Below are 25,319 nucleotides of genomic sequence, written 5' to 3' on the forward strand. Positions count from 1 at the left end.
TTACTACATTGTAGCTTCATCGCATGCCCCCTGGTCCAAGTATTTTTGGAAATCATAAACAGACGCTTCACATCTACCCGTTCAACTCCACTCATTATTTTATAGACCTCTATCATATCTCACCTCAGCCGCCTTTTCTCCAAGCTGAAGAGCCCTAGCTGCTTTAGCCTTTCCTCCCCTGCCATGAGTGGGAAAGCGCGGGGTACAAATGTAACAAAAAAAAAAAGTCGTCCCATCCCCTTTATCATTTTTGTCACCCTTCTCTGCACCTTTTCTAATTCCACTATATCTTTTTTGAGATGCGGCGACCAGAATTGAACACAATATTCGAGGTGCGGTCACACCATAGAGCGATACAAAGGCATTATAACATCCTCATTTTTGTTTTCCATTCTTTTCCTAATAATACCTAACATTCTATTTGCTTTCTTAGTCGCAGCAGCACACTGAGCAGAAGGTTTCAACGTATCATCAACGACGACACCTAGATCCCTTTCTTGGTCCGTGACTCCTAATGTGGAACCTTGCATGACGTAGCTATAATTTGGGTTCCTCTTTCCCACATGCATCACTTTACACAACCAGCTCACCTTTATCCACATGTTTGTTCACCCCTTCCAAGAAATGTAGTAGATTGGTGAGGCAAGATTTCCCTTCACTAAATCCATGTTGACTTTGTCTCCATGCTTTTGAATATGCTCTGTAATTTTGTTCTTAATAATAGTCTCTACCATTTTGTCCGGCACCGACATCAGACTCACTGGTCTCCTCTGGATTCTTTTTTAAAAATCGGCATTACATTGGCCACCCTCCAATCTTCCGGTACCATGCTTGATTTTAAGGATAAATTACATATTTCTAACAGTAGCTCCGCAAGCTCATTTTTCAGTTCTATCAGTACTCTGGGATGAATACCATCCAGTCCAGGAGATTTGCTACTCTTCAATTTGTACTGCCCCATTACATCCTCCAGGTTTAGAGAGAATTTATTAAGTTTTTCCGACTCGTCAGCTTCGAATACTATTTCCGGCCCCGGTATTTGACCCAAATCTTCCTCGGTGAAGACCGAAGCAAAGAATTCATTTAACCTCTCCGCTACGGCTTTGTCTTTCCTGATCGTCCCTTTTACTCTTCGGTCATCTAGCGGTCCAACCGATTCTTTTGCTGGCTTTCTGCTTTTAATATACCTAAAAAAAATTTTTACTATGTGTTTTTGCCTCCAACGCAATCTTTTTTTCCAAGTCCCTCTTAGCCTTCCTTATCAGCGCTTTGCATTTGACTTGACATTCCTTATGCTGTTTCTTATTATTTTCAGTCGGTTCCTTCTTCCATTTTCTGAAGGATTTTCTTTTAGCTCTTATAGCTTCCTTCACCTCACTTTTTAACCACGCCGGCTGTCGTTTGGTCTTCCATCCTCCTTTTTTAATACGCGGAATATATTTGGCCTGGGCTTCCAGGATGGTGTTTTTGAACAGCATCCACGCTTGATGTAAATTTTTGACCCTCGCAGTCATTCCTCTAGGGTTTTTTTTCACCGTTCTTCTCATTTTATCATAGTCTCCTTTTTTAAAGTTAAACGTTAACGTATTTGATTTCCTTTGTATACTTACTTCAAAGCTAATATCAAATCCGATCATATTATGATCACTGTTATCAAGTGGCCCCAGCACCATTACCTCCCGCACCAGATGATGTGCTCCACTAAGGACTAGGTCTAGAATTTTTCCTTCTCTTGTCTGCTCCTGTACCGGCTGCTCCATAAAGCTGTCCTTGATTTCATCAAGGAATTTTACCTCCCTAGTGTGCCCCGATGTTACATTTATCCAGTCAGTATTGGGGTAATTGAAATCCTGGGCGACCCATTGTGGCAGCAAGAGGCTCATTGTTGGAGCGTCCCGCACAGTACATAGATAAGATATTGCAACCATTTTTGCAGAACATTCGATCTTACATCCAAGATGGTTCTCATTTTTTAAGGCTATTTGAACAGAAAAAAACAGAAATAAGTAGTACCACATTGATAGTGACTTTAGATGTGGTGGCGCTATATACGTCAATTCCCCAGAACGAGGCCATTCAAATATTGGAACAGATTTTAGAAAGTAGGGCACGTCCTCATATGATCCCCACTAGGTTCATATTGGATCTGATTCAGATCACATTAACAAGAAATTATTTCACGTTTAACAAAAAATACTACATACAAAAAACGGGGATTTCAATGGGTGCAGCATGTTCACCCACGATAGCTAATTTATTTATGGAAGCCTATGAAACTCAATGGGTATATGAATCTATTTGGAAGAGATACATTAAAAGTTGGTGGAGGTACATAGATGATATTTTTATGTTATGGGACGGTACAATTTTGCAATTACAAGCTTTTGTGGCATATTTAAATGGGTGTCATGCCAACATTAAATTTGAACATTGTAGTAGTGCTGTAGCTATTTCTTTTTTAGATGTACAATTGACGAAGATAGAAAATCAATGGCAAACATCTGTACATGTTAAAGCTACTGATCGTAACACCACGTTGCATTTTCGAAGCATGCACCCGAGTCACTGCAAAACTAACATTCCTTTTGCTCAATTTTTGAGGTACCGTAGAATTTGTTCCTCCACTGACATGTATCATCATCAGACATTTCATCTTCAACAAAAATTGATGGACAGAGGATATCCTGATAAACTGGTTAGCAAGGCAAGGAAACGTGCCTTGTTTAATCATAGAGAGTGGTTATTGCAACCTAAGAGACAGGATAACGAGCAAGAAGAAGTTGTCACATGTGTTATGAAATATAACATACATTCTAACCAGATGGTGAAATTAATTAAGAAACACATGCATATATTGAGGATTTACCCTTGTTTTCAGGATCTTCAGGTTATGTTTTCATATCAAAGACAGAGTAATTTAAAAGATGTTTTGTGTCGAGCGGATACATGGAACAGACAGAGTGGGAGGGACAGAATTATAGGCTATCATGGGGAGTGTGGCCATTGTTCAGTATGTTCAAATATGTTGAAGGAGCATGATTTTGAAGACATTCATACCAGCAGGAAAATCATGCTGAAAGCTATCACAGATTGTCAATCAAAAAATGTGATTTATCTATTGAAATGTCCTTGTGAATTGTATTATGTGGGGCAAACGTCTCGAATGTTGAAGACAAGGTTGATTGAACATCGTCACTGCATACAAGCCAGAAAAACATATGAACCCTTGGTTTCTCATTGTTTACTGAAAAATCATGAATTTTCAGAATTACGTTGTATTGTGTTGGAACAGATTGTTGTGACTGAGAGGAGAGGAGATGTGAGAAAAATGCTTAGACAAAAAGAACAACGATGGATTTTTTCTTTACAAACTGTGATCCCTAAGGGATTAAATATATCGATAGAATGGAAAGCCTTTTTATGATGCACTCCTGACCTGTTGTGACGGGTTAAGGGGATCCTGGTAAGCATTGGATGTCAAGAAGGATATGACGTCAGAGGAAGTGACGGGGGATAATCAGCTATATAATGAGTAAGGAAGCCATTCGAAGTTTAAAGACGCCATTAAGGGGCAAAGCAGTGGTGGAATAATATTGTGTGAAGAAAGCGAATACTAGCCCTTGAAATAGCCCGGTGGCGGCGAAACAGGGTTCTCCTGTTGGGCGTTTTTGTAGCTGATATTCTGGAAGAGAATGGACATTTGAAAGACACAAGCTAAGTTATATTTTTGATAGTGTTCACCGGCTTTATGGCGGGAAAAACGGCCTCTACCTTTTGTATTGTTTGAAGTGCATGCACTAGTATTTTGTGAATTAGAAGAGTGGAGTTTTTTTTGTGAAGACTAATGATTGAAGTAAGGAGTTCTCTTGGTTTGAAACACATCATTGTAAAGAGAATTATTCCTGAGGGCTCTGAAGTCTTTTTTTCTCCACGTATTTTTTCATACATACATGTGCACTGGCACCTGCAATACAGGGTTGTCTAGAGTAGAAAATTAAGTATAAGTACTATTAGTGATATAGTTTCTACTTTCCTTTATTTTTTGGGTAATTGAAATCACCCATTATTATTGTGTTGCCCAGTTTGTTTGCATCCCTAATTTCCTTTTACATTTCTGCATCCGTCTGTTCATCCTGGCCAGTCGGACGGTAGTACACTCCTATCACTATCCTTTTCCCCTTTACACATGGAATTTCTGAAGTTTGGAATTGTTTAGTCATAGCAGACTTAAGACATCAAAGATAGAGAGGCTGTTTTGTATTAGGTGAGGGAGTTTGAAGTGGTTATTTGAACATAGATCGCATTTTCTAGAATTTGCCTGCAGAAGTTAGGAATAGTTAAAAATGGCAATTATATCTGATCACTCTATTACCTATGTGAAATATGTTTTGTTTGCTTGACAGCATTATTGCCTAATAAAAACATTTAAAAATACACATGGAATTTCAATCCACAGTGATTCCAAGAAGTGTTTTGTTTCCTGCAGAATTTTCAGTCTATTTGATTCAAGGCTCTCCTTAATATACAAGGCTACCCCTCCACCAATTCGATGCACCCTATCACTACAATATAATTTGTATCCCGGTATGACAGCGTCCTACTGGTTATCCTCCTTCCACCAGGTTTCAGAGATGCCTATTATATCTAATTTTTCATTTAGTGCAATATATTCTAACTCTCCCATCTTATTTCTTAGGCTCCTGGCATTCGCATATAGACATTTCAAACTATGTTGTTCCTATTTACATCATGCTCAGTACTTGGCAGTATTAATTTGCAATCTTTTATCTGATTTTTATTTAAGGACACCTGATCTACTATGGTCTCTTTTGCAACCTCACTATCAGGATACCCTATCTTCCCTGTTTTGGTGATATCTTTGGAAGATACCTTATCCCGAAACGTGCTTTTGAGCGACTGTCGGCCTTCCCCCTGTTTCTAGTTTAAAAGCTGCTCTTCCAATCTGATGGCCTTTGTCTTGTTAATATTCACCTGACAACTTAGGGTAAATTTTCTGCAATAAGTAAGGCAAAGAACCCTCTGGCCGTCTCATAACAATCATATCATCTGCATACATCACCTATTCCTGAACGCACATGAGCATGCAAACTAAACCCTCCCCTCCCCCCCTCCAAGTTGAGTGCTGCATTAGAGAAACTCCCCTCCGCTCCCACTTTTGCATGCATCTCACAATAAAACCCTGCATCCATCCAAATAAATCCTCTTATTACAGTGTTGTATAAACTTGAACCCACTCCCACCCTCACACAGCACACTTCTAGTCACCAAACACATATGGCCCACCCTACCCTCCCCTTCATCCAAAATCCCCATCACAAACATTAACAAAAAGGGTCTATCACAATCTTCTTAACGACTGAATATTCCAGTCCTGCAGACATTAATTTTGTCCATCCTGAAACTTGTGCAGCCACCACTGGAGCGTTCTGCTTGACATTAAGGCTCCAGGTTACTCTCTTGCCTGCCACTGCCCGGGTATGACTGTTCTTGTTCCATCAGGCCATCTCCACCGGCATCTTGTGCAGCCCTGGTGGGGTTGGCCATTGGAGCATCCTGTGCTTTAGTAGTCTCCATGGGGCACTGCTGACTTCCCCAAATGTCTCCGATGCCATTCCAGACTGTTGGTGCTATTCACAAACTTTACTGCCAGTCCAGGGATATTGAAAAACTTCTAACCCTATCCTATATAAAAATTCTCACCTCCAACGTTCTAATGTGCTTGGGACCGTGGCTCCCTCGGAGGTGGTCTGCTAGGCAGCTTAGAATGCAGTGACGTCAGTGATGTCACTGACAGTTGATTCCAAGGCAAGGGGAGGACTCCTCCCCCTGCCTTCCAATCAGCTCTCAGTGCCCCCCCCTCGGCACAGCACCCAAGCCCCTATCCCCCCTCGACGCATCACCCAGGACCCTTCCCCTGGCGCATCACCAAAGCCCCTATCCCCCCCCCCCCCCCTCTCGGGCACATCAACTCCCTCGCCACCTGCAGCCGCCAATACTAACGCTGTCCAGCCGCTGCTGCTTCTCCTTGGAGCAGCAGCGGCCGGTACAAAAAGAAAAAAGCCAAAAAAAGATTTTTAACCTGAAACGTGGCTCCGTAGACAGCCATCTGGCATTGGCTGTCGTCACTGCAGCCGCTCCTCCTCTCCCCTCCACGTCACTGCCCCTGCAGGAAGACCCTGGAGGAGCGCAGCGACGTCAGAGGGGAGAGGAGGAGCGGCTGCAGAGATGACAGCCAATGCCAGATGGCTGTCTACGGAGCCGTGTTTCAGGTTTAAAATCTTTTTTTGGCTTTTTTCTTTTTCTACCGGCCGCTGCTGCTCAACAGGAGACGCAGCAGTGGCCAGACAACGTTAGTATTGGCGGCTGCGGGTGGCGAGGGGGTTGATGTGCCCGAGGGGAGGGGGTAGGGGCTTGGGTGATGCGCTGAGGGGGGAGGGGAGGGCCCTGAGCCTAGATGGGTGGCTGCAGGGGAGGCAGGAGGAACGCTGCGGGGGGGGGGGGGAATTACCTTGCTAGCGCCCGTTTTATTGCCTACCGAAACGGGCCTTTTATACTAGTTAACTAGCCTTTGAGCCCGTAAAAACGGGCTATTTTAGGAGGGGGGGGGGTTGAAAGGCCTGCCGCCGAGTTCGCCGCTGCCCCTCCCCCTCCGAATTCGCGCCCCCCCCCCCCCCCCCGAGCCATCACCACCCACCTTCCACCCGGCCGGGCCCTCGCGCCGCTATTGAAACAGCGAGGGTCCAGGAACGCAGCACTGAGCTCTGCTGAGCTGCCGACGTCGGCCTTCGTTCTTCTTCTCTGCCTGTCCCATCCTCGTGTGACGTAACGTCGTCGAGGGCGGGACAGAGGCAGAGAAGAAGAAGGAAGGACGATGTCGGCAGCTCAGCAGAGCTCAGTGCTGCGTTCCCGGACCCTCGCTGTTTCAATAGTGGAGCGAGGGCCTGACCGCGTAGAAGGTGGGTGGCGGCGGCGACTCGGGTGGGGGGAGCGTTAGACGGCGGTGTCCCTCCCTCAGAAATGCGCAGTACAGACCCTCTCTGTTCTGCCCCCCGTCATCACGTATTGACGCGGGGGCGGGGCAGAGAAGGTCTCTACTGCGCATTTGCGAGTGAGTACGACACTCGCCTTTTATATATATTGATAATAATAGCTTGGCAGGATACCAGCTCTGAAGCCCGGTTTTTGCACGGCTTCCTTCCACTTCAACATCTCCTTATATTTCCACGTACCAAATCAGGGAATAATCTTATTTTCATGCTTCTGTATTCCACCACATGATGGTGACGGGTGGCCTGAAGCACATGCTAAACTTCCTCATATCTAAGCAGTTTAATTATAAGTGCTCTCAGGGGAGCATTTGGACCTGGTTTTGCCCTCAACTGTAAGCTTCCTCCAGCTTTCACTCTTTCAAACTTTCTCTCACAAACTTCCAGGGATCATTCCCCTCCAGACCTATAGTCGCACCAAATACCTTGAGGTTTAAGAGCCGACTATGGTTCTGTTGCTCCTGTCAGCAATCGTACTTGCGTGTGCAGGATTTGGATTGAGGAACTCTGTTTTCATCCAGTCTTCAAGCACGTAGACCTGCTATTCTGCCTCTGCAACGGACAACCAGACACTCAAAAGATTTTGCTGAATTTCTCCAGCACCTTTTGCAGTAGCTCCTCCTTCAACTCTCTGATCTCCTTTAGTACAATGCTGAATCCATCTTCACATTTGGACCTGTTCTCTATATCCTTTCTGTCTCCCTCAAGATCCCAGGCTCTCTGGCCTAGTCGCCTGCCACCACTCTGATTAGTTTTTACAGCGTACTTGCCGTGCCCCCTCCCTACCCATCTTCAAATCAATGCTCAAAGCCCACCTCTTCAATGTCGCCTTTGGCTCCTAATCACTACACCTCTTCTCAGAAAACTTATCTACCCCAACTTGACATTTCGTCCTTTAGATTGTAAGCTCTTCCGAGCAGGGACCGTCCTTAATTGTTAATTTGTACAGCGCAGCGTAACCCTAGTAGCGCTCTAGAAATGTTAAGTAGTAGTAGTAGTAGTACTTGTCTTTAATTGTTTTCAGGGCTTTCCCCTTCACCATCTTTGGCATTGTCCAAGGCTTCAGTTGTAAACTAGATACTCCGGGAGCAAAGGTAAATCAATGGTCAGTGTTTTTGGGAGAAAAGGAATGCGAGGCTCCGCTCACCCACGTCCTTTTGCCTTGAGCTCCCAACTGCAAGTTGGATGTGTATTTCTACTTCTTGCACACATTCTCTAATCCTCCTAGTTCTGCCACGATAAGGATGGTAATTGCTCTCACCCCCTCCCCCTACACACGCACTCTTAGGTTTTTGTTTTTGCTGTGTATGTTTAACACTGTTGGTTCCCCAGTAGTTCTTAATATTTATAAGCTCAGCTATTATTGATCTAGCTACATATCAGAAGATCTACCAACCTGTGATAGGACATGAAAAGAGGGTATGGGAGATAAAAGCTGTATAATGAGTGTAACTGGTAGAGGAGCTTCAAATGAGTGGGGTGAGGCTGCGTCAAAACTCCATTTGTATATTAAGGCTTCTTACTTTGCCAGGACTTTCCCTTTCACTGAACATTGTCCACTATTTAAATAAAGTGCTTTTTCAGTTTGTTCAGATTTTAGTTAAAGGGATGGGATTCGTTCTTGGTCTGAGACATCTATGAATACTTAGGAAAGGACAGTAACCCAGATAGACTTGAGGCTGGAGCACTGTTCTTCACAGCTAGATACAACTGCTGCATGACAAAAGGCTCGAGACCTGCTGGGTCCCATGAGGAACCTGTATTGTAAGGGAGAGATGGCGTGTTCATCACTGGGTTAGCAGAAACATGGGCAGATTCTGATGCTTTGGTTTTCTGAATCTATCTACTTTCTGGATACTGTTCATTACTTATCCATCATCACATTTAATAATTATCATCAGATACGTAGCAATACAATGTGCTCTGTATTAGAAGGGGGTAAATAGGAGCACTGAGGCACGATAGAAGTGGCTTGTTTAATCACCAATTACCAGTGGTTACATTTTGAGGTAGCTAAAGCTGACATTTGTTAGGTTATAGCGCAGAGTTAGATTTTATGCAGATTGTGATACCTGCTATCAAATCTACATAAAAATTGTATACAGACATTTTCGTGCATGCGATCTTAAGAAAACCTTCTTTAGATGTCCAGAAACTTAATATCTATCATTATAAATAGATAATCTTTGTTGATTAGCAGGCTGTAATACTGGTTATCAAAAAATCTGGGTCATACACAATTGGTCAGGGCAACTTTGCCAGAGACCAAGTATCAGAAGTAATATGGCACATTTGTAACTAGGCTTAATTTACTAGATATTATTCCTTTTATTTTACAGAGAGTTCCCTAACTGAACCTGATGTCCTGCTGAAGGTTCAACACTGTCTGAAAATGGAACCCGCTCACTCTGAGAGGGAGAATCGAGACAAGCTAATAACCGGTGAGTGAGAACTCTCTCCGTGCAGAGCAATCCCATCAGTTTTAATTTAAAATTCAGTCAACTTTCAGGGAGTTGGGTGGATTTTTGTGCATGTTTAATTCTGCAGTCTTCAGAGAGCTTTACTTTTTCCTTCAGCAAGCAATATTAGGCACACTAGTGAGTGAACCGCAGCATAGCCTGCTTCATATCCTGGTCATACCCCTCATAGCCAGCTATCTACTCCAGCCTTAACCCTAAATATGTATACCCTGGAGAAAAAGCAGGATAAGTGAGATACGATAGAGATGTTTAAATGCCTTAAGTTGTGAATCACAGGACATGGACCTCTGTAAATGGTAAAGGAGCTTTGGGATGAGGGTTTGTAAAATGAGGATGAGACTCTGGAATAATCTAAGGAAATATTTGTTTACAGAAAGGGCGGTTGATGCATGGGACAACCTTCTGTTGGAAATGAGGATAGTATTTTATTTATTTTTTTATTTTTGTTACATTTGTACCCTGCACTTTCCCACTCATGGCAGGCTCAATGCGGCTTACATATACAGGTACTTATTTGTACCTGGGGCAATGGAGGGTTAAGTGACTTGCCCAGAGTCACAAGGAGCCGCCCGTGCCTAAAGTGGGAATCGAACTCAGTTCCCCAGGACCAGAGTCCACCACCCTAATCACTCCTCTGTCTGTCGCGCGAGAGTCCCGCTCAGTTTTTTCTTTTTCCGCGGTGGAGAGTGGCTGCTTCGTCGGTCTCTCTCTTCAGCCCAGAGAAAGAGCCTTCGTTTTTGTCGACTTTTTCAGAGTTTTTCGCCCTCTTTAGTTTTATTTTCTTTACCCTGTATACAAAACTTAAAAGGAAAAAAAAAAAGGCACTTATTTCTTAGTTTGGCCCCTTTAAGTTTCCTTTCATTTTCGTTGCGGCTCTCTTAGGCCGTGCGTAAGCGCTTCTCATTTTTGTGCCTTTTTAATTGGCACAATTGAGAATTTTGACTTCGCCTCCGCTATTTTTCCATCTATGTCATCGAAGACTCCCAGCGGCTTCAAGAAGTGTACTCGGTGCAACCGGTTGATCTCAGGTACCGATCCCCACGCGTGGTGTCTTCAGTGCCTTGGGCCCGACCATCGCCCAGACGCATGTAAATTGTGTCTTAGCCTTAAAAGGCGGACACAAGTGTCGAGAAAAGCTTTTCAGGACCATATTTTTGGAGCTTCGACCGGTTCTTCGATGTCGACAGTGGTACCGAGGTTGGCGTCGTTGATATCGGCACTGAAGAAGGCATGGACTTCAGGAGCTGTCCGGAGACCACCACACGCTGGGAGCAGTGAGCTGTCGAGTGGGTCTCCACCTACCTCGAAGTCTCCTGCTGTGCAGGCCCCCCCGGGACCAACCTCTCTCGGACCCAACCCCAAGGAGGCGTGTGGATTCCACATTCTCGTCGGTATCGAGGAGTATCGATGACGTGCATTGAGCGAAGGCGAAGAAGCATTGTCATCAGTCTCCTTCCAAGGACAGTACCGGGAGCTCTGCGGCATCGAAGGATTCGGCACCTGTGAAGCGCCGACGCCGGGAGGACCGCTCACCCTCCATTCAAAACGTGTCGGTCTTGGGACAGCCCGGTACCACCTCCTCGACCTCCACAGATTCTGACGCCGATTCTTGCACCGACCCTGCAGCCTTGCTCGACAGTGACTCTAGACGAGCGCATCCGAGCCATTCTTCTGGAGGGGTTGCGTCAGTCTGCTCCAGTACCGGGGGTGCTTGCGCCCTCTGTACCGTCGATGGAAGTGGCAGCTGGCTCTATGCCTATGGTGAGGTCTCCGACGCCAGTGCCGCCTGTGGCATTGACGTCGGCTGCCACCCAGGTTGACTCCCCGTCGACATCGCTGAAGGGAGCTTCATCGCTGCCGGCATGGGAGTCAACTTCTCGACATCGCCATCGGCGTCGAGACGGCCCGGTTGTTCAGATCACTCAGCGGGAAACCGCTATGGACAATCACTCCCACTGGGCGCCTTCTGCTACTACCTCATCAGGTAGACAATTTTTCCGGGGAAGGAAGAATGCTCCCTATGCTTATAACAAGTGCAGGTACAATCCTCCTTCTCTACAGCCTTCTCAGGCTCATCTCCAGTGCACTTGTTCTCGTGAACAGTGTGCGCCAAGGCAGGCCCCTGTGGCTCTCCAGCAAAAGCAAAGGACAGGCTTTTGACTGGCTCCAGTTGAGCATAGCCGCTGTAAAAGTGTCCGTGCCGGACGACTTACCGGTCGGAGGGAGGTTTAAAACGTTTTCACCAAAGGTGACCTCTTACAACCTCCGATCGGTGGGTTCTTCAAATAGTCCAGTTAGGATACTCCCTCAATTTGAAATCCAGACCTCCAAATTGCCCACCAGAAGCTCAATCCTTCAGCTTCCAGCACAGGCAGGTACTTGCAGAGGAACTCTGCGCCCTTCTCAGCGCCAATGCGGTCGAGCCCGTTCCATCAGGGCAAGAAGGGCTGGGATTCTATTCCAGGTACTTTCTTGTGCAAAAGAAAACAGGAGGGATGTGTCCCATCCTAGACCTAAGGGCCCTGAACAAATTCCTAGTCTGAGAAAAGTTCAGGATGGTTTCCCTGGGCACCCTTCTTCTCATGATTCAGGAAAACGATTGGCAATACTCTCTGGACTTAAAGGATACTTATACACACATCCCGATACTTCCAGCTCACAGGAGGTATCTTTGATTCTGTCTGGAAGCGCAGCACTTCCAGTATTGTGTGCTGCCCTTTGGTCTGGCATCTGCGCCCAGAGTCTTTAAGAAATGCCTGGCAGTAGTTGCAGCGTCGCTACGCAGACTGGGAGTGCATGTGTTCCCTTATCTCGACGATTGGCTGGTGAAGAACACCTCAGAGGCAGGAGCTCTACAGTCCACGTAGATGTCTATTCAACTGCTGGAGCTACTCGGGTTTGTTATAAATTACCCTAAGTCCCATCTTTTCCCTGTTCAGAAACTGGAATTTATAGGAGCTCTGCTGGACTCAAGGACGGCTCGTGCCTATCTTCCAGAAGCGAGAGCGGACAATCTTCTATCTCTAGTTTCCATGGCCAGAACGTCTCAGCAGATCACAGATGTTGAGACTTCTAGGCCTCCACAGTTCATGTGACACCCATGGCCCGTCTTCACATGAGATCAGCTCAATGGACCCTAGCTTCTCAGTGGTATCAAGCTGCAGGGGATCTAGAGGATGCAATCTAGCTGTCCACTGATTCTCACAGTTCTCTTCTGTGGTGGACAATTTGATCCAATTTGACCTTGGGACGTCCCTTTCAAATTCCTCAGCCTCAAAAAGTGCTGACAACGGATGCATCCCTCCTGGGGTGGGGAGCTCATGTCGATGGGTTTCACACTCAAAGAGTTTGGTCCCTCCAGGAAACAAGTCTTCAGATCAATCTCCTGGAGTTGCGAGCGGTCTGGAATGCTCTAAAGGCTTTCAGAGATTGGCTGTCCAATCAAATTATCCAAATTCAGACAGACAATCAGGTTGCCATGTTCTGCATCAACAAGCAGGGGGGCACCGGATCTCGCCCCCTGTGTCGGGAAGCCGTCCAGATGTGGCTTTGGGCTCGCTGTTATGGCATGTTTTTCCAAGCCACTTATCTGGCAGGCGTAAACAACAGTCTGGCCGACAGACTGAGCAGGATAATGCAACCTCGCGAGTGGTCGCTCAATTCGAGTGTCATACGCAAGTCAGCGATTTCCCCGTATGCACAAGCTTGCTTGTGCATGAAATCCAGTACCCGCAGGATGACCACCTTTGGTCTATTTGAAGAGTGTACAGCGCTGGGTACGTCTAATAGCGCTATAGAAATGATAAGTAGTAGTAGTAGCCCTGACGAGGGCCTACTCGGTGCGCACGTTCTATGCGTAGCAGGCTCCTGCGCCCTGACAACTGCAGTTCTTTAGTAAGCCATGGTCTCCGGCAGGCCCACTAGTTGCAGATTATTCCTTCTTGATCTGTTCTCAAGGTCCTCCAGTTTTGCTTCTAGTGCTGTCACCTTTTTGTGCATTAGAGTTTGCGACCCCTCCACCTCCGTGACCCTATCCTCCATTGCACTCGAGCAGGTCTGGAAAGATACACAGTCGCGGGAGATTTCCTCCAACTGAGATTGCAGGCGTTCTAACTTAGCAACTGTAGGAGAGAGGTGTTGTTCCAGCAAGTCCTCCAGGACGTCCTCATTTCTGCCATTATCTCCACGACCCACTGTGATGAAACTGAAGGGCCCGCGGGACTGGAAGACGCCACCATTTTGTCTCCACTTTCTTTATCTCGTGCCTTCTCTCTATGCGCTGTTTTCACCGCCATTTCCCTCTCGCGACTTATTCAAGGTAAGCTAGGGGTATCCTGGGTGCCTCTTGTAATCGAATTTGAGGTTAACCTCGTCGGGTGTCTATGTAAAATTGCTGGAAAAAGCTTAAGGGTCTGGAGGAGCTCTGCCTAGCGTCTTCCTTCGGTCATGACGTGATGTGACGTGACCCTGAGCTGGCATGGTTAAAGTGAAGGAAAAGAAAATCCTTCAGAAAATGGAAGAAGGATCCAACTGAAAATAATAAGAAACAGCATAAGGAATGTCAAGTCAAATGCAAAGCGCTGATAAGGAAGGCAAAGAGAGACTTTGAAAAAAATGATTGCATTAGAGGCAAATACATGGCAAAAACTTTTTAAGGTATATTAGATGCAAGAAGCCGGCAAAAGAATCAGTTGGACTGCTAGATGACCAAGGAGTAAAAGGGGCACTCAAGGAAGACAAAGCCATAGCGGAGAGATTAAATGAATTCTTTGCTTTGGTCTTCACTGAGGAAGATTTGGGAAATATACAGGTGCCAGAAATGGTATTCAAAGCTGACAAGTCAGAGAAACTGAATCAAATCTCTGTAAACCTGGAAGATGTAATGGAGAAATTTGACAAATTAAAGAGTAGCAAATCGCCTGGACTAGATGGTATTCATCCTAGAGTACTGGTAGAATTGAAAAATGAACTTACAGAACTGTTGTTAGTAATATGTAATTTATCTTTAAAATCAAGCATGGAGGGTGGCCAATGTAACGCCGATTTTATAGAAAAGGTTCCAGAGGTGATCCGGGAAATTATAGACCGGTGAGCCTGTTGTTGGTGCCGGGCAAAATGGTAGAGACTATTATAAAGAACAGAATTACAGAGCATAATTGTAAGCAAGGTTCAATGAGACAAAGTCAACATGGATTTAGTGAAGGGAAATCTTGCCTTACCAGTCTACTACATTTCCTTGAAGGGGTGAACAAACATGGGTAAAAGAGAGCCAGTTGGTATTGTGCATCTGGATTTTCAAAAGGCATTTCCAAAGTCCCTCATGATGGACTCCAGAGGAAATTGGAGAGTCAAGGGATAGAAGATAATATTCTATTGTGGATTAAAAAGTGGTTAAAAGATAGAAAACAGAGAGTAGGGTTAATAGGGTCAATATTCTCAGTGGAGAAGGGTAGATAGTGGGGTTCCCCAGGAGTCTGTTTATAAGTGATCTAGAGATGGTAGTGAGGTAATTAAATTTACTGATGACACAAAGTTATTTAAGGTTGTTAAATCGCGAGAGGTTTGTGAAAATTTACAAGAGGACCAGAATTTCTATTCTAAGCCTCATAAGCGCTGTCACAGGAAAGCTGTCCATACCATGTACTGTACATGAGCTCTATAAAGGATAGAATCTTGTCAGGAAATTTTTACAGCTTTTAGTCTCCTTTGATCTTAAACTTTGTGCTCCAGGAAAGGGATCTAGGTGTCATCGTTGATGATACATTGAAACACCTCTGCTCAGTATGCGGTGGCGGCTAAGAAAGCAAATACAACGTTAGGTATTATTAGGAAATGAACTGAAAACAAAAATGAGGACATAATAATGCCTTTGTATCGCTAAACCGCACCTCAAATACTGTGTGCATTTCTGGTAACTGCATCTGAAAAAAGATATAGTGGAATTAGAAAAGATACAGAGAAGGGAGATGAAAATGATCAAGAGGATGGGACGACTTCCCTATGAGGAGAAATATCATAGAGATCTATAAAATAATGTGAGTGGAGTGAAAGGGGTAGAGGTGAATCGCTTGTTTACTGTTTCTAAACGTGGAAAATGTAAAGGACTAGGGGGCATACAATAAAGCTACAAAGTAGTAAATTTAAAACAAATTGGAGAAAATATTTCTTCACTCTGTGTAATTAAACTCTGGAATTTGTTGCCAGAGAATGTGGTAAAAGCAGTTAGCTTAGTGGGGTTTAAAAAAAGGTTTGGATAACTTCCTAATAGAAAAGTCTATAAGCTGTTATTAAAATGGACTTGGGGAAAATCTGCTTATTTCTAGGATAAGCAGCATAAAATGTACTGTTTTGGGATCTTGCCAGGTACTTGTAACCTAGATTGGACACTGTTGGAAATAGGATGCTGGGCTTGATTGACCATTTTGTCTGTACCAGTATGGCAGCTCTTATGTTCTTATATAAGGTGGGTATGTGCTCCACTCTTGTCCCAGTAGGACCATTATTGCTCTTGAGAAGAAGAGGAGCAGTGGGGCTATGGGTCATTTTCAAAGTTGGAAGTGGGAGGATGAGTGGCTGCACCATGAAGGAAAGTCAGATTGAAATTTGGAGGCAGAGCAGACGAGTATGCATGGCCAAGGAGTCTTGGAGCAGTGTGTCTGTGGCCCCAGGATCTTAGAGCAGAGGGTCTCTGCCATTAATTGCTTCTCTGTCATTGTGCTCCCCTCATGACTGCCACTGCCCTTACCCTTCATTACTCGAGTGACTGTTATTTCCCTTTGGCTTTTGCTTTTCCCCTATTGCCTCCTGTGGCCCTGTCATTCCTTTCTCCTGTTGCCCCACCATTTCCTTCATGCTTTGCTCCCCTCCATCAGCCCAGTCCTGCTGTTGCTCACCTGCTTCACTCTTCTATGTCATTTTTCCCTACATAGTCCTTTTGTCCCATGTCAACTTGCATCCCACACAGGCCTGCCCTGCTTTCCCTATTGTCAGATTATTCTTTTTACTCCCTGCATCATATATACAGAGTTGATATTTATGGTTTTTGACCTGTTATTCATTTATAATAGGTGATGTGGTCTATAACCCAGATGTTTCTCTGTGGATTAAAGAAGTGAATGGCCCAGATTATAGTGACCACACTGACTCTAATGAAAATGACAGTATAAATAATTCTAACATAGGTAAGTGTGTTGAAAATTCCTCTAGTATCAAGGTGAGGAATAGCTATGTGGATGAGTGAAAAAGTGCTTCTTATGCTTTTGATTTATTAGAATGGTTATGTATAGTGGTATCAGATTAATTAAACCTAAACCTGCTATCAGGGTGGAGAGTAATAGACCTGGGCAAGTGAAAAATTACATGCCTGTTGTGGGGGGGGGGGGGGGGGGGTGAGCAGGAGTACATGAGTAAGGAAATGCTGTTCTATTGTTGAAAAGGAGGGTGACTGAGTGGGTACTGCTGTATAATGAGTAAAAGATTTTATATGTAATATTGAGGGAGGCTAATGGAAAAGTAATCACAGATATGGGTAGTAGAGGAGAGGGTATATGATGGCATGACTAGGGTAAACAGCAAAGCTGCTTACCTATAACAGACGTTCTCCATTGAAAGTAGGATTAAATCAGTTGCACAAATAGGTAACATCATCCAGCACAGGGATGGAACATCTCTCCCTTCTCCATGCAACAGACCACTCGGGTATTTGTTTTAAAGCTTTGATTCAGCTTTCAAAGAGATGGATGGTATTTTGTGCCTGTTCAGTCCTACAGAGAAGACCTGTCACAGGTGAGCAGTTTTGTTCTTTCTGTCGATGAGTAATATCAGGCACACAAGTAGGTGACCCTTAAACTCAATGTTGCTCCAATTGTATGAGAGTGCCCCACTGTTAAAGAGTATTCTTCTCACATAAGCTTGCAAGGGTTGAATTTTTAAATATGGACAGATTGCTTTATACTGCTTAATGCAAGACCTCTTCCAACAGTAATCTGTATACGGAGCAAGGTCCAGGTTGGTGTTTTGCAACTGGTCTAGAGATCCAGATTTCAGAACTGTGGTGGTAGCAGTAGCTCTGATTTGGTTTGGTTTGATTGTAAAAGAAATGGATAGATAATTTAGCCAGCTAGCAAGGGTTATTTTATTGCTACTGGAGCACCAAGTTTAAGATTAAAGGAGACTAAGCTGTAAAATTTCCTGATAGATTCTATTCTTTATAGAGCTCATGTATAGTACATGGTGTGGAGAGCTTTCCTGTGGTGGCCCTTATGAGGCTTAGAACAGAAATTAGGCAACACTGTCTCTCCATTGACAGGGAAGGGTATGTGACTTACTATACTATACTATATTAGTATTTTTATTGTCTGCCTTATTACCAATTAACTTCAAAGTACAGGTTACAGTTTAGAAGATTATACATAAAAACAGATCAAAACACTTAATCACCCTAAAGAAAACACGTCTTATCTTTTCCATCTATGCCTTTGAACCTGCAAACTGCTATTCTTGTTAATAACTGTAAGCCACATTGAACCTACCACTCGGAAGGAAAATGTGGGGAATAAATGCAATAAATAAATGAAAGAAAGAAATACAGTAAATAAAACAACACAAGATCATTTTGTTACTTCCCAGGTTGTCCTAATTTGAAAATAAATAGGATAGAATATAAGGTGGTCCGTGATCTGTCTTGGATTTATGGTAGACTGTTCCAAATTTTGGCACTTTGATAAGAAAAAGTAAATTGTAGCATAGATTTAGAAATTGCATTATGCAGTGAGAGAAACCTTATTTTAAAAAACCGATAAAACTGTGAATTAGATCAAAAAATTGGGATGTTCAGTAGATTTGAAATACTTTCTGGAGACATCCCAGTTATTGACTTTTGTACTATAGATGCAATTTTAAAACACATTCTTCAATTCACCAGCAACCAATGTAACTCTCTCAACAATGAGGACATATGCTCGAACCGGGGTACACCAAATATCAATCTAGCAGCCGTATTCTAGAGTAATTGCAAGACTTTTTGTAATGAAAATGAGTATATAGCTCTCCTTAACAGATCAGTCCAGACAAGTGAGTTATGACCCTCTACCAGCAGGTGGAGATAGAGAACACAGAATTGAGATCTGTGACAGAAGCCACTATCCTAATTCAGTATTCTTTCTGCAGTAAGTGAAAGAAGGCTCCCTTGGCAGCATCTGTGCTGAATTCCTGCTCGTGGGCTAGTGGCCCTGGTTGAGCTTGGGAGGCTTATAGTGGAGGAGTAGCCTAATAGTAAGTGCAGTGGCCTGAGAACCAAGGGAACCAGCTTCAGTTCTCACTGCAGCTCCTTGTCACTTAACCCTCCATTGCCCTAGGTACAAAATAAGTATCTGTATGTAATTTGTAAACTGCTTTGATTGTAACCACAGAAAGGCACTATCCCCTGTCCCTTTCCCTTGGCTGCCTCTTGAGGGTACACCTAGCCCCCCCCCCCCCCCCCCCCCCGACTATAGCCTGCTTTGCTACAGTCTACTTTCTCTTTAAAAAAAAAATAAAAAGAATCCAATGCAGCAGCAGAAAAGCTGATTCCTGACTTGACGAGTGAGTGTATGTACTCCCTACCAGCAGAGGGAGACTGAGAACAACTGATTGATGTAATCCTATAAGGGACTGTGCAGCTCTGGATTAGCCAGTACTTCTCAGTCTCCCAGCAGAGATGAGTGAGTGCCTGTGCCAGTAGTAGTCCTTCTGGTGGGTGCACCACTTTGGCGCCATTAAAATAAATAAAAAAATAAAACCTTAGGAATGACAACAGACTGATTCGAGGCCCGGCTACTTGGTGATTTTCTGCCCCAAGAGGTGCACACTTCATTTCTTGGATCGCTTCCCTCCCCCCACTGCCCTCCTCTAGAGTGTGCCTGTGCGTTGGTCCCCACCCCCTGCCCTTTAGGAGGGGTTCCTTTAGTGCCTTCTATGGAAAGAAGGAAATAACTTAAAAAGAAAACTAGCCAATTAGGGGCTTTGGTGCCTCAGGGACACTGACAAGAGTGTTTGACCTGGTGGGGGTGTGAGTGATGGGAAGCATGTGGAGCTATTAGAGTGCCATGGGGTCAGGGAAGCTGCAATGCTGTGCTGGTTGCGCAACAGTGGTGTATTTTGTCTTCGGTTAGCTGCCTTTGCTGCTCCTGGGCTGAGTCTGCATTCAGGGATTCTGGGCTTCAGAGTACCTTTGGACTTCTTGTGTGGTAAGCAGTCATTTCTGGATGAGTAGCCAGCGGTGGAGGAGTCCAACTCGGGCTGTTCTTTACCACTTACAGTGGTGGGAAACTCTACCATTTTGGAGGCTTTGGTTCAGGCACAGAAGGAAGAGCTCCTGTGGTTTTCCAGATAAGAACAGTGGTTTCTCAGTCTCCTTTTTCGCTGGAGTTTGTTCTTATATAAATGTTTTTGCTTAAAGCAGTTTTTGCCAGTTCCTGCCCAGCCAGAGCTCTCTGGGTTCTGGGAGTTAGAAGGGTCTTCGAAAGCCAAATGGCTCCATTTGTCTACTCTGCAGAATGTGGAAGAAGTGGAATCTAGGTTTGCTGCCACCCTTGGAGCAGAATTTTGGGACAAGTACCTGCAGGATGAGTGCTCTTCATTCAGGTGAGAACACTTTCGTGGTCCAAATTTTTTGGTGACGCAAGTTCCCTGGGCTGATTTCCCAAGTCGTTCAAGCTCTTCAGATCATCAGTTTGGGAGGTGCTGTAGGTTTTGGGATCCATGGTAGCCACCATTGAGGGGGTACCCTGGGTGAGAGCTCTTATGCGCCCCTGCAGTCGGACAGACTTGCTAGCTACAGCTGTAGCGCTCAGTTCACCACAGTCTGACTTGGTGGTTGTGCAGTCCTCATTTGCAGTGAGGCATAGATTTAGAGACCCCACAGTGGATTTTAATTACAACAGATACCAGTCTGTTGTCAAGAGGCGCAGGGTCTCTGGTCCACAGTGGAGTCATCCTGATAAATCGGTTGGAGACTAGAGCCATTCGGCTGGCTCTTCTGGCATTCCAGCATCTTGTCCAACAGTGTGACAGCTGTGAGGAGGCACCAAGTATCTTTCCACTGGTTCAGGAAATGGCCGAGCTCATGGTCTAGGCAAAAAGATGTCTTCTTTCTCTCTCCATGGCATACATGGCAGGGTCCAGCAGCATGGCAGCTGACTTCTTCAGCAAGAATGTTCTGGATCTGGTATCTGTCGCAGGATGCCTTCCAGACTATTGTTCAGAGATGGGGCTTCTCAGTTATAGATCTCATGGCCACAATTCTTCAGTTTCACTAGGGAGCTGTTAATCACAAGCATAGATATGTTGCAAGCATGCCCCCCTCCCCTGTGGAGGAGAAGTACGTTTTCCCGCCGTGGCTGTTAATAGATTGAGTGTTTCAGCGGATCGAAAGCCTTCGGGTTAGAGCAATTCTGATAGGTTTGGATTGACCCAGGTGACTGTGGTACGAGGACCTGGCTTGGATCAGATTGAGGATCCTCATACTCTCCTCTTTCCCCTCCCTATTCTCTCAGGGACCAATTGTCATGTTTGTTTTTCTCTTATGGCTTGGTTCTTTTTTTTTCCAGACCAATTAAAACCTTGCTGAGTTCCAGAAAGATGTCTATCTCCCTAGCTTATGTTAGAGTTTGGAAAATCATTAAGGATGGTGTTTTGACAAGGCTATTGCCGTGCTCCAAGCTTATGTGGCGGAGATCTTCAGGATGGAATAGATAAGGGTTTGGCTGTTTTCCCTGAGGGTGTGATTGTCAGCAATCATCTCATTACAAGGTCAGTCCAGTGCAGCGCCATCCGTTGCTACATCCTGATGTGTCATGCATCTCGGACCACCCTTCAAGAGGATTGAGCCCCTGAGGCAAGCCAAAACTTTGGATCTTTCCATGAAAATAAGGCCGACAATACCAAGTTCAAGGCCCAGTGTAGCACAATCCTCCTGAAGTGTGGTCTAAGATTTAATACAGTTTCCCTAAAAGTAGTGTTAATGGTCACGATTACTTCATCTAGGTGTATTTCGGAACTGCAGGCTCTCTCATGTCTGTTGTCTTTCCTTTTTTTCCAAGGAGAAATTGGTCCTGTGTATGTGGTTTTTTTTTTTTTTTTTTGCCGAAAAGTAGTTTATCCTTTCCATCTCAGTCTTGTGGTGGTGCCAGGTCCCTCCTTCCCCCCCCCCCCCCCCCCCACCGCTGGCTCCATTAAAAAAAAAAAAAAAATTTTGGATGTCCTTTAAGGGCGTTTATTTCAACGTTTATATCAGCGTTTGTTGCAGCTGCTCACTGGGACACCAGTTCGTTACAGCTCGGAGCGAGAAGCAGGTAATTTTACCTTTTTATAGCGGGCAGGGGGTTCCCCGTTCTGTCTCCACGTGGCTTATGGCGTCGGAGGGCGAGGGCGCAAAGATTCGCTCCCCGGACCGCGTGTGTGCGTCTAGCGGGGATGCGGGGGTTTTCAAAGCCTGAATCGCCTTTGTTGGGCATCAGTTTGGAGTCCGGTCAGTGTCCCGGTTCTTCCTCTGGTGTGGCGGTTTTCCCCGCCATAAGCGCCCATCCCCTGCTGCTCGCCCACTCCATGTTGGCCGTCCACTCTGCTCAGACGGCTTCTTCTTGGGCCGCCCTCGAGCTCGGCGACGTTAATGCTATGGTCGCCCTTGATTCGGGCGACGGCAAGAAAGCGGCCAAAGTTAAGCGCCGTTCTTCCCACGCGGCTCCTCGGAGTTTCGCGCCGGACGCCATTTTGGATGCGCAGCATGTTTCTCCCCCGCTCTTGCGAGCGCCGGTTGAGGGTGCGCCTAGGGCCGTGGCCCAGGCGGCAGAAGTGCACAGTCTAGGGGGTTTCTTCCCTGAGTTCATTTTGCTGCTGCATCAGGCTTTTCTTATGATAAACGCTGTCCTGGCTCCCCCCTCTGATCAAGGGGCTGAGGCCTCCGGAAGCAAACACCCTCGGGTGGACTTCCAGGCCCTAGAGGACTCGGTCTCCTCTGATGTAGATGAGGGCAGCGTATCTGAGTTCTCCCAACGGTCCTTTGGGGATTCCTTGGAGGAGACGGATTCCCGCTCGGATGGAGCGGATGACCCCTCTGCAGCACGGATATTTCGCTCAGAGGATTTGCCTAACCTGTTAGTGCAGGCCATGTGCATTTTGAAGAGTTCCTCTCCGGAGGACATCTCTCCCTCAGCCTCTGTTGGCCCTGCCATTATGCGGGAGACTAAGCGCCCGCCTAGAATCTTCCACGTGCATGAATACACACCTTGATTTCGGCTCAATGGGATTTCCCAGAAGCGAGCCTTAAAGTGGCTAGGGCTATGTCCCGCCTCTATCCTCTGCCTGAAGGTGAACGGGAGGCCTTTCTTGGGCCTACCGTGGATTCTTTAATCACTGCGGTGACTAAGAAAACGGCGTTGCCGGTGGAAGGTGGCACGGCCCTAAAGGACGCCCAAGACAGGAGTTTGGAGGCGGCTTTAAAGTCGTCCTTCGAGGCGACTGCTTTAAGTTTACAGGCCTCAATTTGTGGTTCCTAAGTGGCCAGGGCGTGCCTGTCGCTTGCGCAGCGGGCTTCCCCCTCGGATCCTTCCTTGAGGGCTGATTGGCCAGCCCTGGAATCGGGCTTGGCCTACTTGGCAGGCTGGCTGTATGATGTCTTGAGAGCCTCCGCTAAAGGTATGGCTCAGACAGTCTCTGCACGGCGGTGGCTTTGGCTGAAGCATTGGTCTGCTGACCACGCCTCTAAGTCTCGCGTGGCTAAGTTGCCTTTTAAAGGCAAGCTGCTCTTTGGGGTCAAACTGGACAAGATTGTGGCTGATCTCGGCACGTCTAAGGGCAAGAGGTTACTGGAGGTCAGGGCTCGGGCCAATGGTGCCCGCCCCGGTTCCTCCAAAGGACGGTTTCAGGAAGCCCGTCGGTATTGCCTGGGCAAGTCGAGCTCCTCTGCCCCCTCTTCCATCAAAAGGAATTTCTCCCCCAAGCAGCATTCCTTTCGCAGAGACCGCCGTCCCGGAGGTGCCTCCTCCGGTCCTCCCCCAGGGTCTCGTTCCCATTGACAGGGCGCTGGTCCATGGCCCAGAGCAGATTGGAGGACGCCTATCCTCGTTTCTGGGCGAGTGGACCAGGGTAACTTCAGACGCTTGAGTGCTGGAAATCATCAGAGACGGCTACAAGCTAGAGTTCTGCCGACCCTTAAGAATCGGGTTTGTGCACTCTCCCTGCAAGTCTCCGGTCAAGCTGTGGCAGTGCAGCAGACTTTGGACAATCTGATCCGCCTGGGTGCGATCGTTCCGGTGCCAGAAGATCACCCTGGCAAGGGACTACTCCATTTACTTTGTGGTACCTAAGAAAGGAGGTTTTGTCCGGCCTATCCTCGACCTCAAAGGGGTCAATCGGGCCTTGAAAGTTCTGCACTTCCGGATGGAGACTCTCCGCTCTGTTATAGCGGCAGTGCAGGCAGGGGAGTTCCTGGCATCCTTGGACATCAAGGAAGCTTACTTGCATATTCCCATCTGGCCTCCTCATCAACGCTTTCCGCGTTTTGCAGTTCTGAGGACACTCCCAGTTCAGAGCCCTCCCTTTCGGGTTGGCTACTGCTCCGTGAACCTTCTCCAAGTTATGGTGGTCATCGCGACCTTCCTACGCAAGAAAGGAGTACAAGTCCATCCTTATCTGGACGACTGGTTGATCCGAGCCCCCTCTTATGCAGAGTGCGGCAGAGCTTCAGACCGGGTGATTGCTCCCTGAGGTGGATCATCAACTGGGAGAAAAGCCACCTGTCGGGGAGGTTGATATTTTTTCACCAAAGGTGGCCTCCTATAACCTCCGACAAGTGGGTTCTTCAAATAGTCCGGTTAGGATACACACTCAATCCGGCATCCAAGCCTCCAAATTGCCCACCGGGAGCTCAATCCTTCAGCTCCCAGCACAAGCAGGTACTTGCAGAGGAACTCTCCGCCCTTCTAAAGGCCAGTGCGGTTGAACCTGATCCACCAGGGGAAGAAGGGCTGGGATTCTATTCCAGGTACTTCCTTGTGCAAAAGAAAAAAGGGGGGATGCGTCCCATCCTAGACCCAAGGGCCCTGAACAAATTCCTAGTCCGAGAAACGTTCAGGATGGTTTCCCTGGGCACCCTTCTTCCCATGATTCAGGAAAATGATTGGCTATGCTCTCTGGACTTAAAGGATGCCTATACTCATCTCGGTGCTCCCAACTCACAGGAAGTACCTTCAATTTCGACTGGGAACTCAGCACATTCAGTACTGTGTATTGCCCTTTGGCCTAGCATCTGCGCCCAGGGTCTTCATAAAGTGCTTGGCAGTTGTTGTACCATCACTACGCAGACTGTGAGTGCATGTGTTCCCTTATCTCGACGATTGGCTGGTGAAGAACACTTCGGAGGCCGGGGCTCTACGGTCCATGCAGATGACTATTCAACTGCTGGAGCTACTGGGGTTTGTAATAAATTATCCCAAGTCCCATCTTGTTCCAGTGCAGAAATTGGAGTTCATTGGAGCTCTGTTGGATACACAGACGTCTCGAGCTTATCTTCCCCAGGCAAGGGCAGACAATCTTCTGGCCCTAGTGTCCTTGGCTCGAGCGTGTCAACAGATCACAGCTCGGCAGATGTTGAGACTTTTAGGGCACATGGTCTCCACAGTTCATGTGACTCCCATGGCACGCCTACATATGAGATCAGCTCAGTGGGCCCTAGCTTCCCAGTGGTGCCAGGCCACAGGGAATCTAGAGGATGTAATCTATCTCTCCACCGAGT

At 46.2% G+C, this 25,319-nt stretch overlaps 1 protein-coding gene across 1 annotated transcript in view; it reads left to right on the forward strand.

Moving 5' to 3' along the window:
- LOC115466378 (zinc finger protein 82 homolog) overlaps positions 1-25,319 on the forward strand; it is a 112,454-nt gene that overhangs the window by 73,932 nt on the left and 13,203 nt on the right. The window contains exons 5-6 of the mRNA XM_030197575.1: positions 9,407-9,508; positions 16,615-16,728. Coding sequence (XP_030053435.1) covers positions 9,407-9,508; positions 16,615-16,728 — 216 coding nt within the window. The remainder of the gene's footprint in view (positions 1-9,406; positions 9,509-16,614; positions 16,729-25,319) is intronic.

Source organism: Microcaecilia unicolor, chromosome 3, assembly GCF_901765095.1.
Source record: "Microcaecilia unicolor chromosome 3, aMicUni1.1, whole genome shotgun sequence".
Lineage (NCBI taxonomy): Eukaryota > Metazoa > Chordata > Amphibia > Gymnophiona > Siphonopidae > Microcaecilia > Microcaecilia unicolor.